The 17,289-nt window shown below is 40.2% G+C and overlaps 1 protein-coding gene across 1 annotated transcript in view; it reads left to right on the top strand.

Moving 5' to 3' along the window:
* myo3b (myosin IIIB) overlaps positions 1 to 16,984 on the top strand; it is an 81,110-nt gene extending 64,126 nt beyond the window's left edge. Inside the window, exons 35-38 of the mRNA XM_030759018.1 lie at positions 9,026 to 9,126; positions 9,505 to 9,551; positions 9,945 to 10,100; positions 16,852 to 16,984. Of these exons, the coding sequence (XP_030614878.1) occupies positions 9,026 to 9,126; positions 9,505 to 9,551; positions 9,945 to 10,053 (257 nt within the window). The 3' untranslated portion in view covers positions 10,054 to 10,100; positions 16,852 to 16,984. The remainder of the gene's footprint in view (positions 1 to 9,025; positions 9,127 to 9,504; positions 9,552 to 9,944; positions 10,101 to 16,851) is intronic.
* The last annotated feature ends 305 nt before the right edge of the window (positions 16,985 to 17,289 follow it).

A 17,289-nucleotide genomic window follows, 5' to 3' on the forward strand; every position in this document is an offset into this window, starting at 1 on the left:
AACTACATCCTCTGCTTGCACTAGTGAAAACAGATGCAGGATCTGCCCCCTTTTCTGCATTATCTGCGAGGCTTGATCAGTTTGGCTTCTAATTTAAAGCACATGACTGCCTATTAATGGAATGAGAGGGAGTTCTGGAAATGCTCTTCCATTTTACATTTGGGTCTTTGCTTGCAAGTTAGGAATAATATCTGTGTTTGTTTGCGTGCGTGCATATGTGCGTGCACGTTTGTGTGCATGCTGTCTGGGCTTATGTGTGCGTGTATGTGTGTGAAGAGGCGGTTGTGAGGTAAAGAGAGGGGTCTGGATTGCACATGCCTCATTTAGACATCAAAGGCCTCTGTTGATGATTTTTCCTTATAATCCATGCCTTTTGGTGCCTCTGCTCTCTCCATCTGAATAAACAAAGCCCAAGCGGTTCTCTGTGGTCTGGGAGAAGTCAGGTGATTGCAGCACGTGATTTTTGGAAGTAAATCGATACATCTCTAATTTATTCCACTAAAAATCCCTTTTAGCGGCTCTTTTATGTTGTTTCTGAAGAGCGTTCTGATTTTCAAGGGATTTCAAAGTGGTATTTAGAGATGTAATACGTCTCATCTGCCAGTCTTTGAAAATAAAAGAAGTACCTATCTCAAAAAAAGAATTCCAGCCCTTTTTATCTCAAGAAGCAAACATGTACAATATGTAAGTCTTTCACCAAGAAGAGCAAACACTGCTTGGCTTTCTTTTGATAGGGAGAAATCAATATTGCATGAAACTTACTGCCTCTGTATTCCCAGTTGGCTATTATTCCTCCCCACCCCAAACAGCAAACGTTACCCACGATCATTTAGCAAATCCTTGGTGTGAGCCTCTGTCTGACCCCTTCCCAGCTCTGCCTGCCCGTGTCCAAGCTGTGCTCCCATGCCAGAAGCCAGTTTGGCAGGCTCCCTGCCTGTAATATATCTGCAGGAGCAGCATTCCTCTGGGGCTGGCCTGGATCAAATGACAATGATTTCCCAAATGGAGGCACAGAGATGGGAGGCCTGACCCATCCTCTGATCTGCTCCACGCTCTGATCGCTGCAGGTCAGGATTGATAAATTGTGAGGCTAAACCTTCTGTGAGATCTGCTGGGGTAGATACTGCACCTGAGAGATTTAAGGAACTGAATCAGTAGAAACAGATATATTAATATCTCAATTTATTTTTTCAATTTTTATTTATATAGCGCCAAATCACAACAAACTGTCGCCTATCTCTTTGATATCAATAGAAAAAAATGTCTTAATAAAAACTAATAAAATAAATCAGGTGCTGAGAGTTTTTGCTCAGTTTTCCATAAAAAAAAAAAAGTCAAGTTTATTTCTAAAGCACATTTAAAAACAACAGCAGTTGACCAAAGTGCTGTACAATTAATATAAAAAAAAACATAAAACACAAGATAGGAAGACAGTTAAAACAGGAAACAAAAAATAATAAAACATAAGTAGAAGAAAACAGCATCACTAATGTATCCAGGACTCAAGACTCATTCTGATTTAAAAGTCAAAAATAAAAATGGGTTTTCAAACGGGTTTTAAAGGTGTGAACTGTAGGAGAGGTCCTGATATGAAGGGGCAATTTGTTCTAAAGTTTCGGAGCAACAGCTGCAAAGGCCTGATCACCTCTGTGTTTTAATCTTGACCTCGGTACAGTTAGGAGTATTTGCTCACCAGACCTCAGTGATCTAGTGGGAGTATGCAGGTTTATAAGATCGGAGAGGTAAGAAGGCGCTAACCCATGTAGTGCCTTAAAAACAAATAGTAAAACCTTAAAATCAATTCTAAAACTGACTGGCAACCAGTGTAGGGATGCTAGTATGGGGGATATATGGTCTCGTTTACGAGTCCCGGTTAGTAACCGTGCTGCTGCGTTTTGGATCAGTTGTAGTCGACGAAGTAGCGTCAGACTGACACCTGAATAGAGACTATTACAGTAGACTCAAGTTGGGATGAAATGAAGGCGTGGACCGCTTTCTCAAAGGCCATGAAACAGAGAAATGGCTTCACCGTTGCAAGTAGACGAAGATGGAAGAAACTAGATTTGATGACAGTATTAAAGTAGCATTGCGCCTACAGTGACCTACAGTGCCACTACAGTGTCTGCGGTCACTGTAGTGGCACTGTAGGTCCTTTTGGCTCAATGCTATTTTGTCTTCATACTAATATATAGGTTTCAAACATTAATCATGACAGTTCAATGCGTTAGTGTACTTACATTTGCTACTTAAAACAGAACACATCCTTTGCCAAGGCCAGTGCCCTACCTGCTAATTTCCAGAAAAGGGATCTGGATCTGGACAAAAGTCTTGTGGTTCCTTATTTTCCAAGTTCTCCACCTGTCCGCCACATTTCATGCAGATCTTATTGGTAGTTTTATGTCATCACCCTGACAAAAGAAGGGCCCAGAAAGAGCGAATTCCAGTGCCTAAATCTCCCAAATGTGAAGAAAGCTATCCTGAGTCACACTGAAATTTTTCTTCTTTTTCACATGTGCCACCAAGTTTCTTAACCAGGTTTCATGAAATCCATTCCATGTTGTTGCCTTGATAGTGGTATTGGCAGTAAACACAGCTTGGATTGGAAGTATGGTGTCCTCAAAGGGTTAGAATTCACCTTGACCTGAGTATGACAAAATATACTGCTTCTCGCTGTCGTCGTTCGCAGGCTCAGAATTTGTTAGTTGTTCCACACACACGACTAAAGATTAGGGGGGACAGAGCCTTTCAGTCAGTGGCACCAAGGCTGTGGAACAGTCTAACACTACATCTACACTCAGTTGACTCTCCGGATTCTTTAAAAAAGCAGTTAAAAACTTTTCTTTGTTAAAAAAAAAAGGCCTTCTGCTGAGAATTTTTAATGAATTTTTGGTTTTTAGCTATTATGGTGTTTAATTATTTTAGCTTAACATTATTAGTTTTTAGCTGTTATGGTGTTTAATTACTGTCTTTGTGGGCGCCTGGGTGGGTTAGTGGTGAAGCCGGCGACCACATACACACGCCGCGTTGCGGTGCGGGCGGCGTGGGTTCGCGTCCCGGCCCGGCGCCTATTTGCCCGCGTGTCTTCCCCTGTATCTTTCCCCCACCTCCTGTCTCTCTCCACTGTCACAAAAAGCCGCTGTGGCTAAAAATGAAAAAAAAAAAAAAGTTACTATCTTTGTTTTGTTTTGCATTTACCATGTACAGTGCTTTGTGACTACTGTCTGTGAAAAGAGCTAAATAAATAAAATGTCCTTACTTACATGACTGAATTAAATTTCCGATAGCTGTTGAGAGTTGTCGGTGGATCGGCCAAACAACAGATGTTGTCATTCCTCGCAGTCTGACTAAATGTGATAGTTTTTTTGTTTGTTTCACAAAGCCATTTGAAGCTCATGTGTACAGACACCAACTGGTAGAAAGCAGCCTTTATATTTATTTATTTAGCAGGATCAATGTTAATTAGCTGCAGCTGAGTAAACTTGCTGGCGACAGTTTTGATCAGCCAGTCATTGGGTTTCACTTTCACTTGCTACAGTTCTTGGGACACAGTTAAAACATCAGCTAAAGGGACCGGTTATGCTCTTTTCCTACTCCATATTTTTTTGGACTCTACTAGAGTAGCTTTGCGTGATTCACAGTTTAAAATAATCCTTGTTTATCTTATACTAGGCCTTGGTGCAGCCCCTAATTTCATCCTCTGTTTGAAACAAGACCTTTTGTTATTTTTTTTTCGCTCCATTCCCCCTCCCTTTATGCCAGCTTTCTTCTGATAGGCTGCCCCTCGCAAACAGAAGATTTGAGCAGCAGGTGGGTGGGACTGGTGTGCTCACAGCAGGAGCTGCGTGCCTGAGATGGCAATATTGAAGATATTCATAAACTGACATACAAAAGCAGAAGTAGAAAAAAATAGAAAAAACTTCAAAAGCAGACTAATGTCTGAGCTGTAGACTCAAGAGATTACTTGTACATACTCTGACCCCCTTGTGTGAAACTTTAGCCATGTTTGAAGTGAGTATCCACCTCTGTTACTGTTCTGGTCTGCAGTGATCAGTATCTATCAAAAATGGTCCAATGAAGAAACAACCAAGGCTCATTGATGCATGTGGAGAACGAAGGCTGCCCCGTGGAGTCTGATCCAACAGATGAGCTACTGTAGTTCAAATTGCCCAAAAAGTTAATGCTGGTTCTGATAGAAAAGTGTCAGAATACAGAGTGCATCACAGTCTGTTGCATGTGGGCTGCATAGTCACAGGCCAGTCAGGGTGCCCATGCTGACAACCTGTCTACCACCAAAAGTGCCAACAATGGACACGTGAGAATCAGAACTGAACCACAGAGCAATAAAAGAAGGTGGCCTTATTTGATGAATCACGTCTTTCACATCACATGGATGGCCGGTTACCTGTGCATTACTTACCTGGGGAACACCTGGCACCAGAGTGCACTATGGGAAGAAGGTAAGCTGGCGCAGTGTGATTTGGCAATGTTCTACTGGGAAACCTTGGGTCCTGCCATCCTTTTGGATGTTACTTTGACATGTGCCACCTACATTGTGTCAGACCAAATACACCCTTTAAGGGAAATGTTATTCCCTGATGGCTGTGGCCTCTTTCAGCAGGATAATGCACCCTGCAACATAGCAGGTTCAGGAATGGTTTGAGGAGCACAACGAGTTTGAGGTGTTGACAAGATCTCAATCCAAATGAGCATCTGTGGGATTTGTTGGACAAAGAAGTCCAATCCATAGAGCCCCTACCTTGCAATGCACAGGACTTAAAGGATCTGTTGCTACCATTTTGGTGCAAGATACCACAGCACACCTTCAGTGGTCTAGTGGAGTCCATGCCTCGACGGGTAAGGGCTGTTTTGGCAGCAGAAGGGGACAACACAATATTAGGCTGGTGGTTATAATGTTATGTCTGATCAGTGTATATATATATATATATACATACAGAAAAAAGGGGAAAACATAAGTCACCTTCAATTTTATTTCACCTGTGGTTTGAAGATGTTCTTCCATTTGCAGTTTCAACATAATCTATAAATCACTTAGTCCAAATAGGACAATACTCACTTCCCACTTTGATCTATATGCAGGTAACAGTTTGCATTATTCTTAAATACTTGTTTATCTTATAGCAAATACACATCTCTTTTTTTGTTGACTCCACAAACATAGTCTGTTTTGTAATTCGATTTAATTTTAAAACTTTGCTCAAGGACAGTCGGATTCATTATTTGTGATTGAGGGCTTTGATGCAATTTCAGGGGAATAAAACATTTGCTTATCAAAACCATTTTCTGCATCATTAGCCGAACGTCCTACATACAGACATTATTTAACTGAGATGTAAACTGTGAACATTTTATTTGTGCTGATTTTTCTCTTCATAGCTGCATGTCATGCACATGCAGTAGCTCTTTCAGGTTTCAAAGGCTAAGCAGGAGCATAATGTACAATTAATTTCAATGTGGAGCTAAAACCTAAGTGCTTTTGATGGATCCAAACCAAGCTATACACCCAGCTTTTTTTTCTCAGTCATTGGCCACAGTACATGAGATTTCTCCCAAATATCCTCAAATATTCAGGGGTAACAGGAATTCACACAGCGGACATTTTGCACCTCTGAGGCACGTGTAGATAAGATTCACAGTAAAAGTTGGCTAATATCTCAAAACTAACAGGAACTTTCTGGGCATTTACAAAGTGTGACTTTAGTAAACCTGTGCTGGCTTGAATAACATCAAGAAAGCTGAGGAAAGATTGAAGGGGTGGAGGGGGACCCTGCTCTTTGATGTATAGGATTGAGATGTGATGAGGTCTGTTCAAAGTGAGTACAAAGTAGTGTTAAGATGGAAAAGGCAAATGCAGCTTTAGTCAAGGTAGAGAAGCAGAGGTAGCAAGAGATGATGAAGAAATGTCCTGTCTCACATGAAATGCAGGCAAAGAGGATGAAATGTTGTCAGACATTAAATATAGATGCTTCCTTGTAAAGGTGAGCTTTAAAAACATACTTTTATAACCAATGAATTTTGAAAGACTGAGGAGTGGTAAGGGAGAGGAGCCAGTCCTTATAACTGTATTATGTTTAAATAGCCACGTCGTCAAATTGCTAATTATCTCAAGTAAGCCGTTGATAAGATTTCACTTTCTGTGGTGAAATCAGGTAAAACAGCTATACACATCTGCAGAGAAGTCATTCAGTGAGACAGAATCTGAATGTAGGAGCTGATTTTTCTTCTGTTTGACAGACTGGCCACAGCTTCCATGTGTCACTCATTTGACTGAAACGTGGAAGGGTGAAAATCTCCATCTGGACTCCTGTAGATCTGCTTAGTCAGGTCCCTGTTGAAGTGTGCATGCTGAAAATATGTATTTATAGGCCATAAAATGGACGTCCCTTCTCTTTAAAACCACAAAAACTGCTACAAATTAAATTGCATTCACTTGTATTTGGGTGGTATAACCATAGACTGCATGTGGACGTAGCCACAGTGACGTCACCCGCTGGTTTGTGGACTCCCGTTTGGAAGCCTTGACTTGCACTTTTTCCCCATCTTGGAAACAAGGGAAGGATCTGACTGGGGGGGGGGGTGCACACTCTTATGGTAGTACTTCTCCTAAAGCATACCCAGCTTTATTGTCTGTTGGACTCCAAAGGAAATCATAATTTAGAATTTAGATCAGTTTGTATTCTGTAAGACCTGAAACCTGCTATTGAGACCATAAAGTCATCAGGAAAGTGTTTATTGATTTCACAGACTAAGTGAGAAGTAAAGTCATTTTCTGATTGACTTCCATAAACTGACTTTTTTTTGTAACCAGAGGTGTTTCTCCCTGCTGGTCGAAAGTAAGAATGTAGGTTCAAGGCATTTCTGCACTGGCTTTACTACATCTGTCTATTCTTATAACCACTGTTTAAAACAACAAAAACCAAAACAGGCAGATTAACCAACAGACTCTTTGCTGCAGCTCTGTGCTGAGCTAAAAAACGTGATGCTCCTTTATCACATTTCTCTTGCTGCAGCCATCCCTTGTCTCATCTATCTACTGTATTTCCTAAAATGTCACCCTGTTGGATTCCGTTTTATTTTGCATTCTTCATTACTTTGTTTGAATGTTACCATCATGCAGAGCTCTCTGCCTCTGTCATTAATACTTTGACATTTTCACTAATTTCAGTTGTGGTACATTAGAAATTGCCACCTGACCCTAATAGTGTCTATTGTCAAATAGCTAATTAATTCTGTGTAGCTAATTGTAAGCCCCTACATTTGCTCATGTAATCCAGAAAACTGTCAATACTCTGTCTACTACTGCTGCAGTTACAAGCTGTATAGCTCATTGTCACACATCCTGAAGTTTGGTTTAATAGGTTACAGGTACAAAATTAGATAGGAACAGGCAGTTTTGCATTTTGCAGTCATGCTTCCTGGTTATTATACAGAAACTACCACATCTGTTTCAAGGTAATAAGCCACAACATTTAACACAATATTTACTCTGGTACCTTCAAACAAAGAAGAATGCTTGGGGCATGAGGCAGGATTAATTCCAGCATTGTAATATGGGAATTGTATCATGTTGGTTTACATGTTAAACCATCAACCAGTATCACCTTATTATGAGGTTACTACCACAAATGCACAGATATTGCCATTTTATTGTTAACAGGTCATATTTTTACCAATACACTGGTTTTCCCCCATAGGCAGGGGTGAAAGTAAGCCGGTACGGTCCGGTACTGCGTACGACTAAAAGTCTGTGCCGGTACGCAGTACCTGGAAGAGGGGGAACGGCTGTCTACTGTAAAGCCATCATTCAGAACCAGTCACGGCTGCACTTTGGGTCAGAATAGATCCGCTAGCAATAAGCATTCTAAAACATGACTTAATCAGTTAATAAATAGCTCTTTTTTTCTCATTTCAGATTGTTTCTGAACTGTTCGTGCTATGTTAGAGCCTCAATTCTGTACTTCACTCCCCTCAGAGCTCGAGGCTTTCACCAATGGCCAGCCTTTAAAACCTTCACCGCTACGTTTAGCCTGTTAACTGGCCACATCCCATTCGGACGTATGTAGACCCTCCCCTTTTGATTGACACTTCATTCGGCCAATCATATAACTGGCTGTACCAAAATCACCTGCAAAAGCTACATGACACCCTCTGGTTATTACTAGCTCTGGAAAACCCATTTCTTAACATGATTGGCCGAATGAGGTATCACTCAAAGTGGGAGGGTCTAACCTGCCATATAAAATTACTGTTATTATTACTTTGAATTACTTTGGTAATTAAGCTGTAATAACTTGCTATTCACATATTATTGCCTATTTCCACTTTATTACCCCACTATAACTACATTGTTACTAAGCTGGAATAGAAAGTGTTAACCAAACATTTATTCTCAATCTATACTGAAATTTTTTCCATAAATTCTCAAGTACTCAAGATCCCTAATACTTATTTTCTGTCTGTTAAAATCATAAATCCATACAATATTTTCAGTACTGACTGAAACACGATTAATGAGATTATCTGCACTTTTTAATGTTGACCTACTTTTTCTGTGCTATCATCCTGCAGAGTTAAGTGATCCAGGACTGTCAGGAACAAATATGAAATCTTTCTTAGCTTAAAAATATTGACATCATTGCCAGGATGAAATCTTATCTGAGTGTGAAGGTGAACTTTTGATTAACCCACACTGTCACTTCTGCCTGTTTCTGTTGTAATTTGGCTATTTCAAACATCCCCTTATGTGCACCTGTGATAGCTGTGATTTATTTGTTTGTTTATGTAATAATAAGCTGTTATTGAGTCATCGCATCAATGAAATTACATAATCTCACTTAAGTAAATTTAAAGTGTTTCTGTGACTTTTCCGTCACACATGGGCCACCGATTTTAAAAAGTTGAGGGCAGAATTGGTTTACCACCACTGTCATCATCATCGGCATCATGTCGGTGCTTGTTGTTGTTTTTGCCTGGTTGGATCACTGCCCTCGTTTTTCCTCTGTTGCAGGTCCAGTGATGAAGCTGCAGCAGAGAACTCCTCGCCGGCGGGGCCAGCATCCCAAGCTGCTCAACAGCCCCGAAGACAGCCTGTACTACAACCAGCTAAATGTGAGTTCAAAGTGCCGATAAAGGCCTTTGTCTGACTTTGGTTCCACATGATAATACAATTAAACCTACCTGTGCCAGACCCTGGAGCCCCACCCCCACGCTTCTCTGCCTCTTGTCTTGAACATGTGCTTATGCTCTTTATCTGTTGCTTTCATGTCAGGATGTCTGCCTTCACGGTGAATAATTGATGTGGTTTATCAAAGCTGAGCAAGATGCATGCTTCATCAGACTCACTTGAGCCCTTTGATCAGAAAAAAATTATGCTGTGACTTCTGATATTATCAGCATCTGCTCGCATTCAACACAAAATCACTTTGAATTAAAAATTAATGACTCTCTGCTCATCTTTTGACTGTGTGCTCTTGGCCCTTTCCTCAGAGAACTCTGGATTACCAGGGGAGCAAGAGGAAGCCGAGAAAACTTGGGTAAATAACTGCTTTCCTACTTACAGCAACTCTAAACAGAGCAGGCCCTTTGTGGAATAGGAGAATCCAGAAATGGAGTTGTTTTCTTATAATGTAAATGTAGAGCCGAAAATAACAGGGTTTTTATGAGGAGATGCTCTGCGTCATCAGAGAGGGGGTTACATATTAGGGCCTTTGTCAGCATGCTAATTTTAATTGTTAAAGATCTGAGCTGGCGTTGTACTGTAATTGACATTCTAGTTAAGAGCAGTATGTTTAAGAAAACGCCTCATCTCACCTGCATCTGCAAACGTTGCTATTGTAAATGTGTAGTTTTACACAACATTAAAGCGTAGCACCATTCCTCTATCACAGTAATGTCTCACCACTGTCTTGTCTCCTTAAAAATCACAGTCAAATCAAAGTGCTGGATGGAGAAGATGAGTACTACAAATTACTGTCAACTGTGGAGTCAGTCCCTGAGGAAGAGTACTCAACCACTGCCCCTACCCACCCTTTCTAGTTGGGCCTCTCGTCAGTCAGAGCTGAACCTTACAACCATGTCAGCCGGTAAGACAGACGCTTCAGACATGCAGACAGACACTCCAAAGAACATCCTCTGTGTTGGATGTGCTTCGGTATGTGGAGCAAGTAGCAGCGGTGCAGAATAAGCGACCTCCGCGAGCCGTGCCCTCGTGTGCTAATGCAAAGCGATGGTGTTTTACAGGAGCACTTTGCTCATCGTCAGTGGCAGTGTTAAGATAGTTTCCTCCTTCTACTCAGGGCTTTGAACACACAATTCTTTGACATGCTAGATTTCTCCCTCGTGTGCACAATTACACTTTTTTTTTCCAGTTTTCTTGCTTTTATTGCTATAACTTTAACTCCAGTAAGTTGCACATGTGAGCTTCTGTTATGTGTGTTTCTACTGCATGTTAAAATTAATTTCATAATTTTTTTCTAGAGGTTGAAATCCTGCACTTAATCTAGAAATTGTAAAGAAAATGGTACAGATGTTGCATCAGTTAATAAATTCATGACAAGACGCATAAAAGAAAGAAGACATCATCTGTGCATCTACTCATATGTGTAATATTGTCCCAGATGTTCAAATTCCACAGGGCTGCATTTGGTGATTATTCCTATTATCCATGCAGCTGTTAATTAGTTTATTGATCGATTCTTTAGTCTAAATTGTTTAGTCAAAAAAAATCCTAATATTTTATTTAAAATGTGAAGAAACAGAAGCACATCCTTTCATATCCATAACTTAATAAATTATGTGCTCATTAAAATAGTCACTGATTGTTTTCAGTTGGTTTTCTAATGGATGAATTGAGCCATCATTTCTTCTTTACAATGAGGAGCCCCTCATTTTGCAGGCAGCGTGCTTCTCAGCTCAGTGGTGTTAACCTGATGTGGAAACATCTACCTATTCCCGAGCATTATGTCTATTGTCTAAGACGGATCCGGAGACAAATCCTTGTGAAACCCAAAACTCTTTCGACGAGTTCTCCCACAGCGAGTTGCCTGTAGTTAAAGGGGCTTTGTGCTGTCTGAGTGCTGGAATCACCACACATAGCTTCACAGAGGCTGAGCTAGAACTCACTTTGAATTTCACCCTAAATACAGGAATTTTCTTTTAAGATGTGAAGTGTCGGAAATGCAGGGCTGGCGAGTTGATTTGTAGAGCTTTTTTTTTTTTTTCTTTTCAATTTGCATATCATTTACTGCATCTCCCTTTGTTGACACCCGAGGGCCTGAGAGGAGATTTTGATCTTAATAGGAAGAGTAGGGTGGTATGACTGAGGATCTCATCCTTCTTATACTCAGCGGGGAAAACATTAGAGCTTGCCTTGATAGCAAACCCAACTCCAGTTAGGTTTAGATTCACAGGAATCCTGGTGGGTTTAAAGAAGTCCAGAGTGTTCATCAAATCCTACAGCTCAGTGCTGTAAGGGGGGCAGACTCGGGTTGAGACAGAGGTCTGACTCATCACCAAAAACTGTACTGGTAATCTGTGATTTTTCTTTTTGTATCATGTGGACTTCAACGTCTTCAGCCCCCCCCTTTTTAAATTTCTGCATGGTTGATGGTTTTGGCTCTTTATTTTTTGGGTCACTTGACACCACTATGGTTTAAATCTGCCATTTTCCAACCATAGCTATGCTGTTTGTTGTTTTAAACAGCCACAGTGCCTGTAGTGGTGATGCGGTTAATTCAGACAGTTTTAAAAGTTGCATATGCTGTCCCTTGTCTCCTGTGAGCAAAACATACATGGAGGTTACTGCAAGGTAGGAATATTTTATGCAGCAGTTGCTGGAGCTAGTTCAGCTATTTTTTTTTTATAACAAAACATCAATTTCTAATAATTTCACTGCTCGAGGAGGGTCATTTGTTCCATACTTTATGGTCGTGTGACAAAGTTTGGGAATTCTGGACAAGAATATCTAAAAATATTTGTGATATTTCAGTGATATAAATTCTGTTCAGCCCCAGATTATTTGTTTTAGGTAACAATTTAAGAATTAGAGTTAGAAAAAAAAATGTTCAGCCAAACGAGCATCAGAAGAGGCAGACTGATTCTTCTTAGATGAAAGCTGTTAGACTGAAGTGGGCCCTCAGTGCAAGGATGTCCTAAAATTGATTGGGAAGATTTAGGAAATGGGGCAAAAATATAGCTTTTTGGAGGGTTCCTGATTTAGTTTATAAGGTGTGGAGAGATTTCTGTGTACTATTCTACAGAATATGTCTTACAAAATAATAAAGACATATATTTACACATTTGAGTGGTGAGAGTCAAGAGATGGGATATGATTTGTTATTGTATTGTTGTTGGGGTTTTTTGTAAGTATAAATAATCCAAATACTGAACACAGCAGTTTTCAATGAAATGTGAAAGCATTTCTTTTTTTTTCTTTTTTCTTTTTTTTCTTTTTCTTTTCCAAAATTAAGCTTAAAAAACTGTCTTTTCAGTTTATTGTCATATTTAAGTCCATAAAATTCCAGAGCGTAAAAAAAATGCCCGGACCACTGGCACTCTTATAATGTAGTGTCACAGTTACTTGAGAAGCATTTCACCTCCGGTCGTAGCCACAGATTCTGCAATAATTAAAATCCTCGTTGTGCATTACTCCCTTGCTGGGATAGTTGGTTCCTCTGAAGAGCAGTCTGAAATAGGTCACCCCAGCACCCTGTAGTGCATCTTAAAAGTACACTGAATCAATTAAGTGTGATCATGCTCCCTTGATTATTTTGGCCCTGTTTTACCACAGAGAGGAATTTCAAATAGGCTCGCTAGTTTGAATAACAAGGTTGGACTGTAGTGACAAATGGTGCCAGAGTGGGTGTTTCTTCCCCTGTTTTCCTCTGCCAAATTAACTCCCTGGCTGATTGCCTGCTTTAGCATATGAGAGGAGGTGAGCAGAGGTGTGTGTGTAATTGCCTCGGATAGCTGATTATGTGTTGCAAAAAGGCAAATGTTATGAAATGCTGTCGTCATTCGGATGAAGGATGTTCTGACCTGATGAACTGAACCCTCTGTGTTTGTTCAGCTTCCAGGTCGTCTTGGGGGACAGCGGGCAGGTTAGGCCAGCGTTGGAGGCCTGACACCTGTGTTTTCTTTAATACGTTTTCATAAAAAAAGCAAAAAAAAAAAAAACCCAGCTCCTTCTTGTTTTCCCTCATTAAATCTGACAACATCTGGTGCGCGGGAGAGGACTCCTTTAATGTGGCTAGCGTTACTGCTGGTGTTATTCTTGCCATTTTAGCTATTTGCTTCATGTGCTGCACATTCATTAAAGCTACATCCAAGGCAGCTCCAAACACTGTTATCCAAAGTTTTAAAACCACCTTTATGAAAATCGCCCGCGCTGCAGCCTTAACAAATGATGAAAAGCTTTTATTTTCTAAAGAAGCATACTTACCTTTTCACCTAATAGTGATGTCTCACTTCAAAGAGGGAACACGATTAGGCCAACATTGTCCTGTTTCTCTATCCTTTGAGTTCAAAGGGAGAGTTTCAATGCGCCATTTCATGTGCAGCCTTTTCAAATACTGTTTTAATGCAGTTTACGTGCTTTTCATATCCAGATCTGTCACATTTCCACCACACTAGAATATATCTTGCTACATTATGACTGCGTACCATATGTTTTTTTTTTTCATGACTAAAGAATTAATGCCTTGTTTCATAATGCAGACTTCGAAAATAGCTACAAAGTCAGTATTGCAATGCTGTTTGCTGGCTTACAATTGAAAAGAGTGACATATATGAGTGTCAGCCAGATGTCAGATGTATGTAAAGGGCAAGAAAAAAAAAACATCCCCTAAAGACTGCAGTAATAAAGAAACTGGTTGAGCCGGGTAGAGGCACAGCGAGTAAGAGGAAGAGGTGGAAGAAGGAGATAAAAGACTCTGTTGAGTACATACATCAAAGGTCTCTTAATGACAAGGGATGCCATTAGGGTTACAGTGGCTTTTGTTTCAGCTTCCTCTCACCTGCAGTTTGTCGAGGACGCTCCGTGCACTGTTTTGTTGTTAGCGTTTGCATGAATGTAAAATGCGTGCATGAGAGGGGGAAAGAGTTTGCTAATCTCACAAGTGACTAAATGTTTTGGTCAAAATTACAGCTTCCTTTTCATTTTCAAAAACAAACATGTAACCCTTAATGTAAGGAGGGATGAAGCTCGAGAAGGTTTGCTTAGAACAATAGGAACAATATGGGAAAGCTGTTATCCTGTGTGCCATGAAATTTATTGACTTAAAAGTTTTTTTTTTTGGTGCCTCCGGTGCTGGAATGGGATTTGACAAATCAGAGCGTGAAATTATGATTAGCCCCTCTCAGTTTGTTGAGGGAGTGGGGCACTAGCAGACTTGGCATGGCCAAAGGTGTAACCTGTTTTGTTTTGCCCCAGCATTGCTTTCCCAGATGGTGGGACCAGCTGCCATTGAATAAACGCTGGACTGGTAACAGTGTGAGAATTACCACGGCCTTGTTTCAGTTTGGGATGCGTAGCTGAAAGCTTGTCATTTTTGCCACTGCCAGGAGGAACCAGAGCGGTCACCTGGTGTTCAACCAAATGACCTTCTGATTGAGGTCAGACTAAAGTAGTGGGAGTTTAAAAACTCTCCAGCAGGTCTTACGCTTCTCTTTGGTGTGGATATTTTCTTTATATGACCCATAAAATACTTGTTTACCAGAAGAATCTGTAAGTAAAGGTGGACACTTGCAAATTGCTTACATATTTTTATGTGTATTAAATAATTTTTTAAAGTTGGATAAGTGGCCTAACATAGGAAACGCAATTCTTCTTTAGAAACAGGGTTTTTATTCAGGTGAGCTGTATTTATAAAGCACATTTTTAAATAACTCAAATGAACAAAGTAGTTGTTACAAACAACTGAAGCAAAATGGAATTTTTTTCTGTCCAGTTTATTTATCTCATTTATTTTTTGCTGCTCAAAAAGTAGTTAAATCCTACTGCTGTGCATCTTCTATAAATCTTGGAAAAACAAAAATCTACTCATTAATTAACCACTTTTTTATGACTCTTGAACAAAGTTCATCTTCAATAACACCAGAATGTCAAGAATCACTTGAATCCTGCTCTTCAGAAATACCGCTATATCTGCCAGTGTACCCAGTTCATGGGGAACTTCACTTTTTCTCTATATTAACCTCTATGGCTGTCTCTGTGTAGTAATGGTGACACTAATGTACAAAGACTGTTTGGCCCAGTGCAACATTTAATGTTGTAACATTATTGACTTTCTGAGGTCTGAGCTACTTTGCCTGTTGTTGGTTGAACTGGTCTGATTTTGTAAAAACACTTGAATAATCCCAGCTCCCTGTGGACCCATCAGACTATCAGAGCAAGTGTGCTGCAGTGATGTCATATGAATATATAAAAAGTCATATATCTATACCTAAAAAAAAAAAAAAAAAAAAAGAAAAGGGCGGGGGGCTTCTGAAAGATTACAGTCACACCAGCCCCTTGTTTGACCCATGCATTGGTGCTCCTTTAAGACAAAAAGAAATAAGTCTCTAGCAGTATGCATTGCAGAGATATATAGTGACACATTATGCCATCATATTTCATAGCTTAAAGTTGAAGCAAAGTTACAAACCTGGGTTTAAAATACATAATGTTGCTAATATTTACATTCTAACTTGTAGTGCGGTGTTTTGCTTTTTGAGGGTGCTAACAATTTACTGTGTTCAGGTTCAAATTTCTTACAGTTTTGTCATATCCACCTGCTGCTCACTAGGTCATGGAAAAACCTTCATGCTCATACCAGCTTACAAAATTTCTAGCAAAGGAAAAAATATTTAAAAATGTAAGTGTAATAAACTAAACGGCAAACAGCACTTGAATACCACAGGAGTGTTTTGTACATTGCATCTCAGTTTGATGATTGGAGGTGAGGTTGTTTTATTGTAATGTTCTTGAGAGAGCACTGCTGGCTCTAACTCATCATCATTGTGGAGGGGCCAGAGTTTTCCTCTTTAAGGCTGGATTAGCACGTTCAGGGTGGGCTGAGAGAAGGTAAAATGACCTGTCCCGCCTAACGTGACCCCCAAGCCAATCCTGCACATTGCCAAGGCTTTGCTGTTTGCTCTTGAATATGCAGAGGTCCCCAGCTTCATAGGGCTGGAAGAGAGAGAGCAAAAAGACTTGTATCGCATTGCAGGGAAAATTAGCGAGACCAAAGTTGGAGTTTCTGTGTGTTGGGGGCTGCGAACAATGGCAGCTTTCTGTCAGACAGCAACTTCAAAGGTCTGCTGAGTGACTGCTCTGAGTTATACTTTGTTGTAGATCACTGAGGAAATTCACAGATGTTTTCTCATACGAGACACCATTATAGCGGCTCAAGTACCCAGTAGCCTCGAGCATCTCTCCCTCTCTCCCCGTCTCTCTCTGTTTCTCCCACACATTCACACTCCCTCTCACACATGCGGCACCCCCCCCCCCCTCCCCCCCCACCTACCTCCACTCATCCCCCAGCCTCTGATATCTCTTGCATGAGACAGATGTGGAACCTGTTTTCTCTCCAACTGTCCAGAGAATATGGAAAGTTAAAAAGGGCTCGTGTTGTGGCGTTGCCCCGCGACTCTGTCAGATCCTCTCTTCTCGCTGTCAGTTCGCTCAAAATGTCAAGATCGTACACAGCTACACTTTCTCACATCCAGAGAGGGGTCAATAGATAAGGTGGAAATCTTCCTACTAAAAAAAGGATGCTAATGCAAACCAGAGTAATGATAATGAAAAGCATTTTACACGTGCTGCTTAACGTTTTCTTTTTTTTTTCCGTCCTGCAGATTGCCTTCACTTGTGAAATGGACCAAAACAACCCGCTTCTCAACAAAACACATGACATCTATTTTAAATGTATATTTATTTCAAGTAAATTGCTGTTTTATATGAGTCAAATAAATGTGTCTAAATAACTGAGTTTTGGATATAAATGTATTTTCTATTCATATTTATTACTGGTGAATAATGCTATTTTGATATTGTAGGCAAAACATTTAAGATAATGTGAATATATTTACCATATTTTACCTGCCATGAGTCCAGTCTTTTATACATTTTTTTTCTTGTTTTAGATTTATAAAATATCTCCCTCTCTCCTTTTAGATCAGGCACATTAGTTGGGTTACAGCTAATTGTTTCAGCACGTGCTGGCATTTGCACATACTGTTAAAAACTTATGAAAACATGATAAGCCATTCTTTCTTCGCCTTAATTGCCCTTTA

This window comes from Archocentrus centrarchus, chromosome 21 (assembly GCF_007364275.1).
Source record: "Archocentrus centrarchus isolate MPI-CPG fArcCen1 chromosome 21, fArcCen1, whole genome shotgun sequence".
Taxonomy (NCBI): Eukaryota; Metazoa; Chordata; class Actinopteri; order Cichliformes; family Cichlidae; genus Archocentrus; species Archocentrus centrarchus.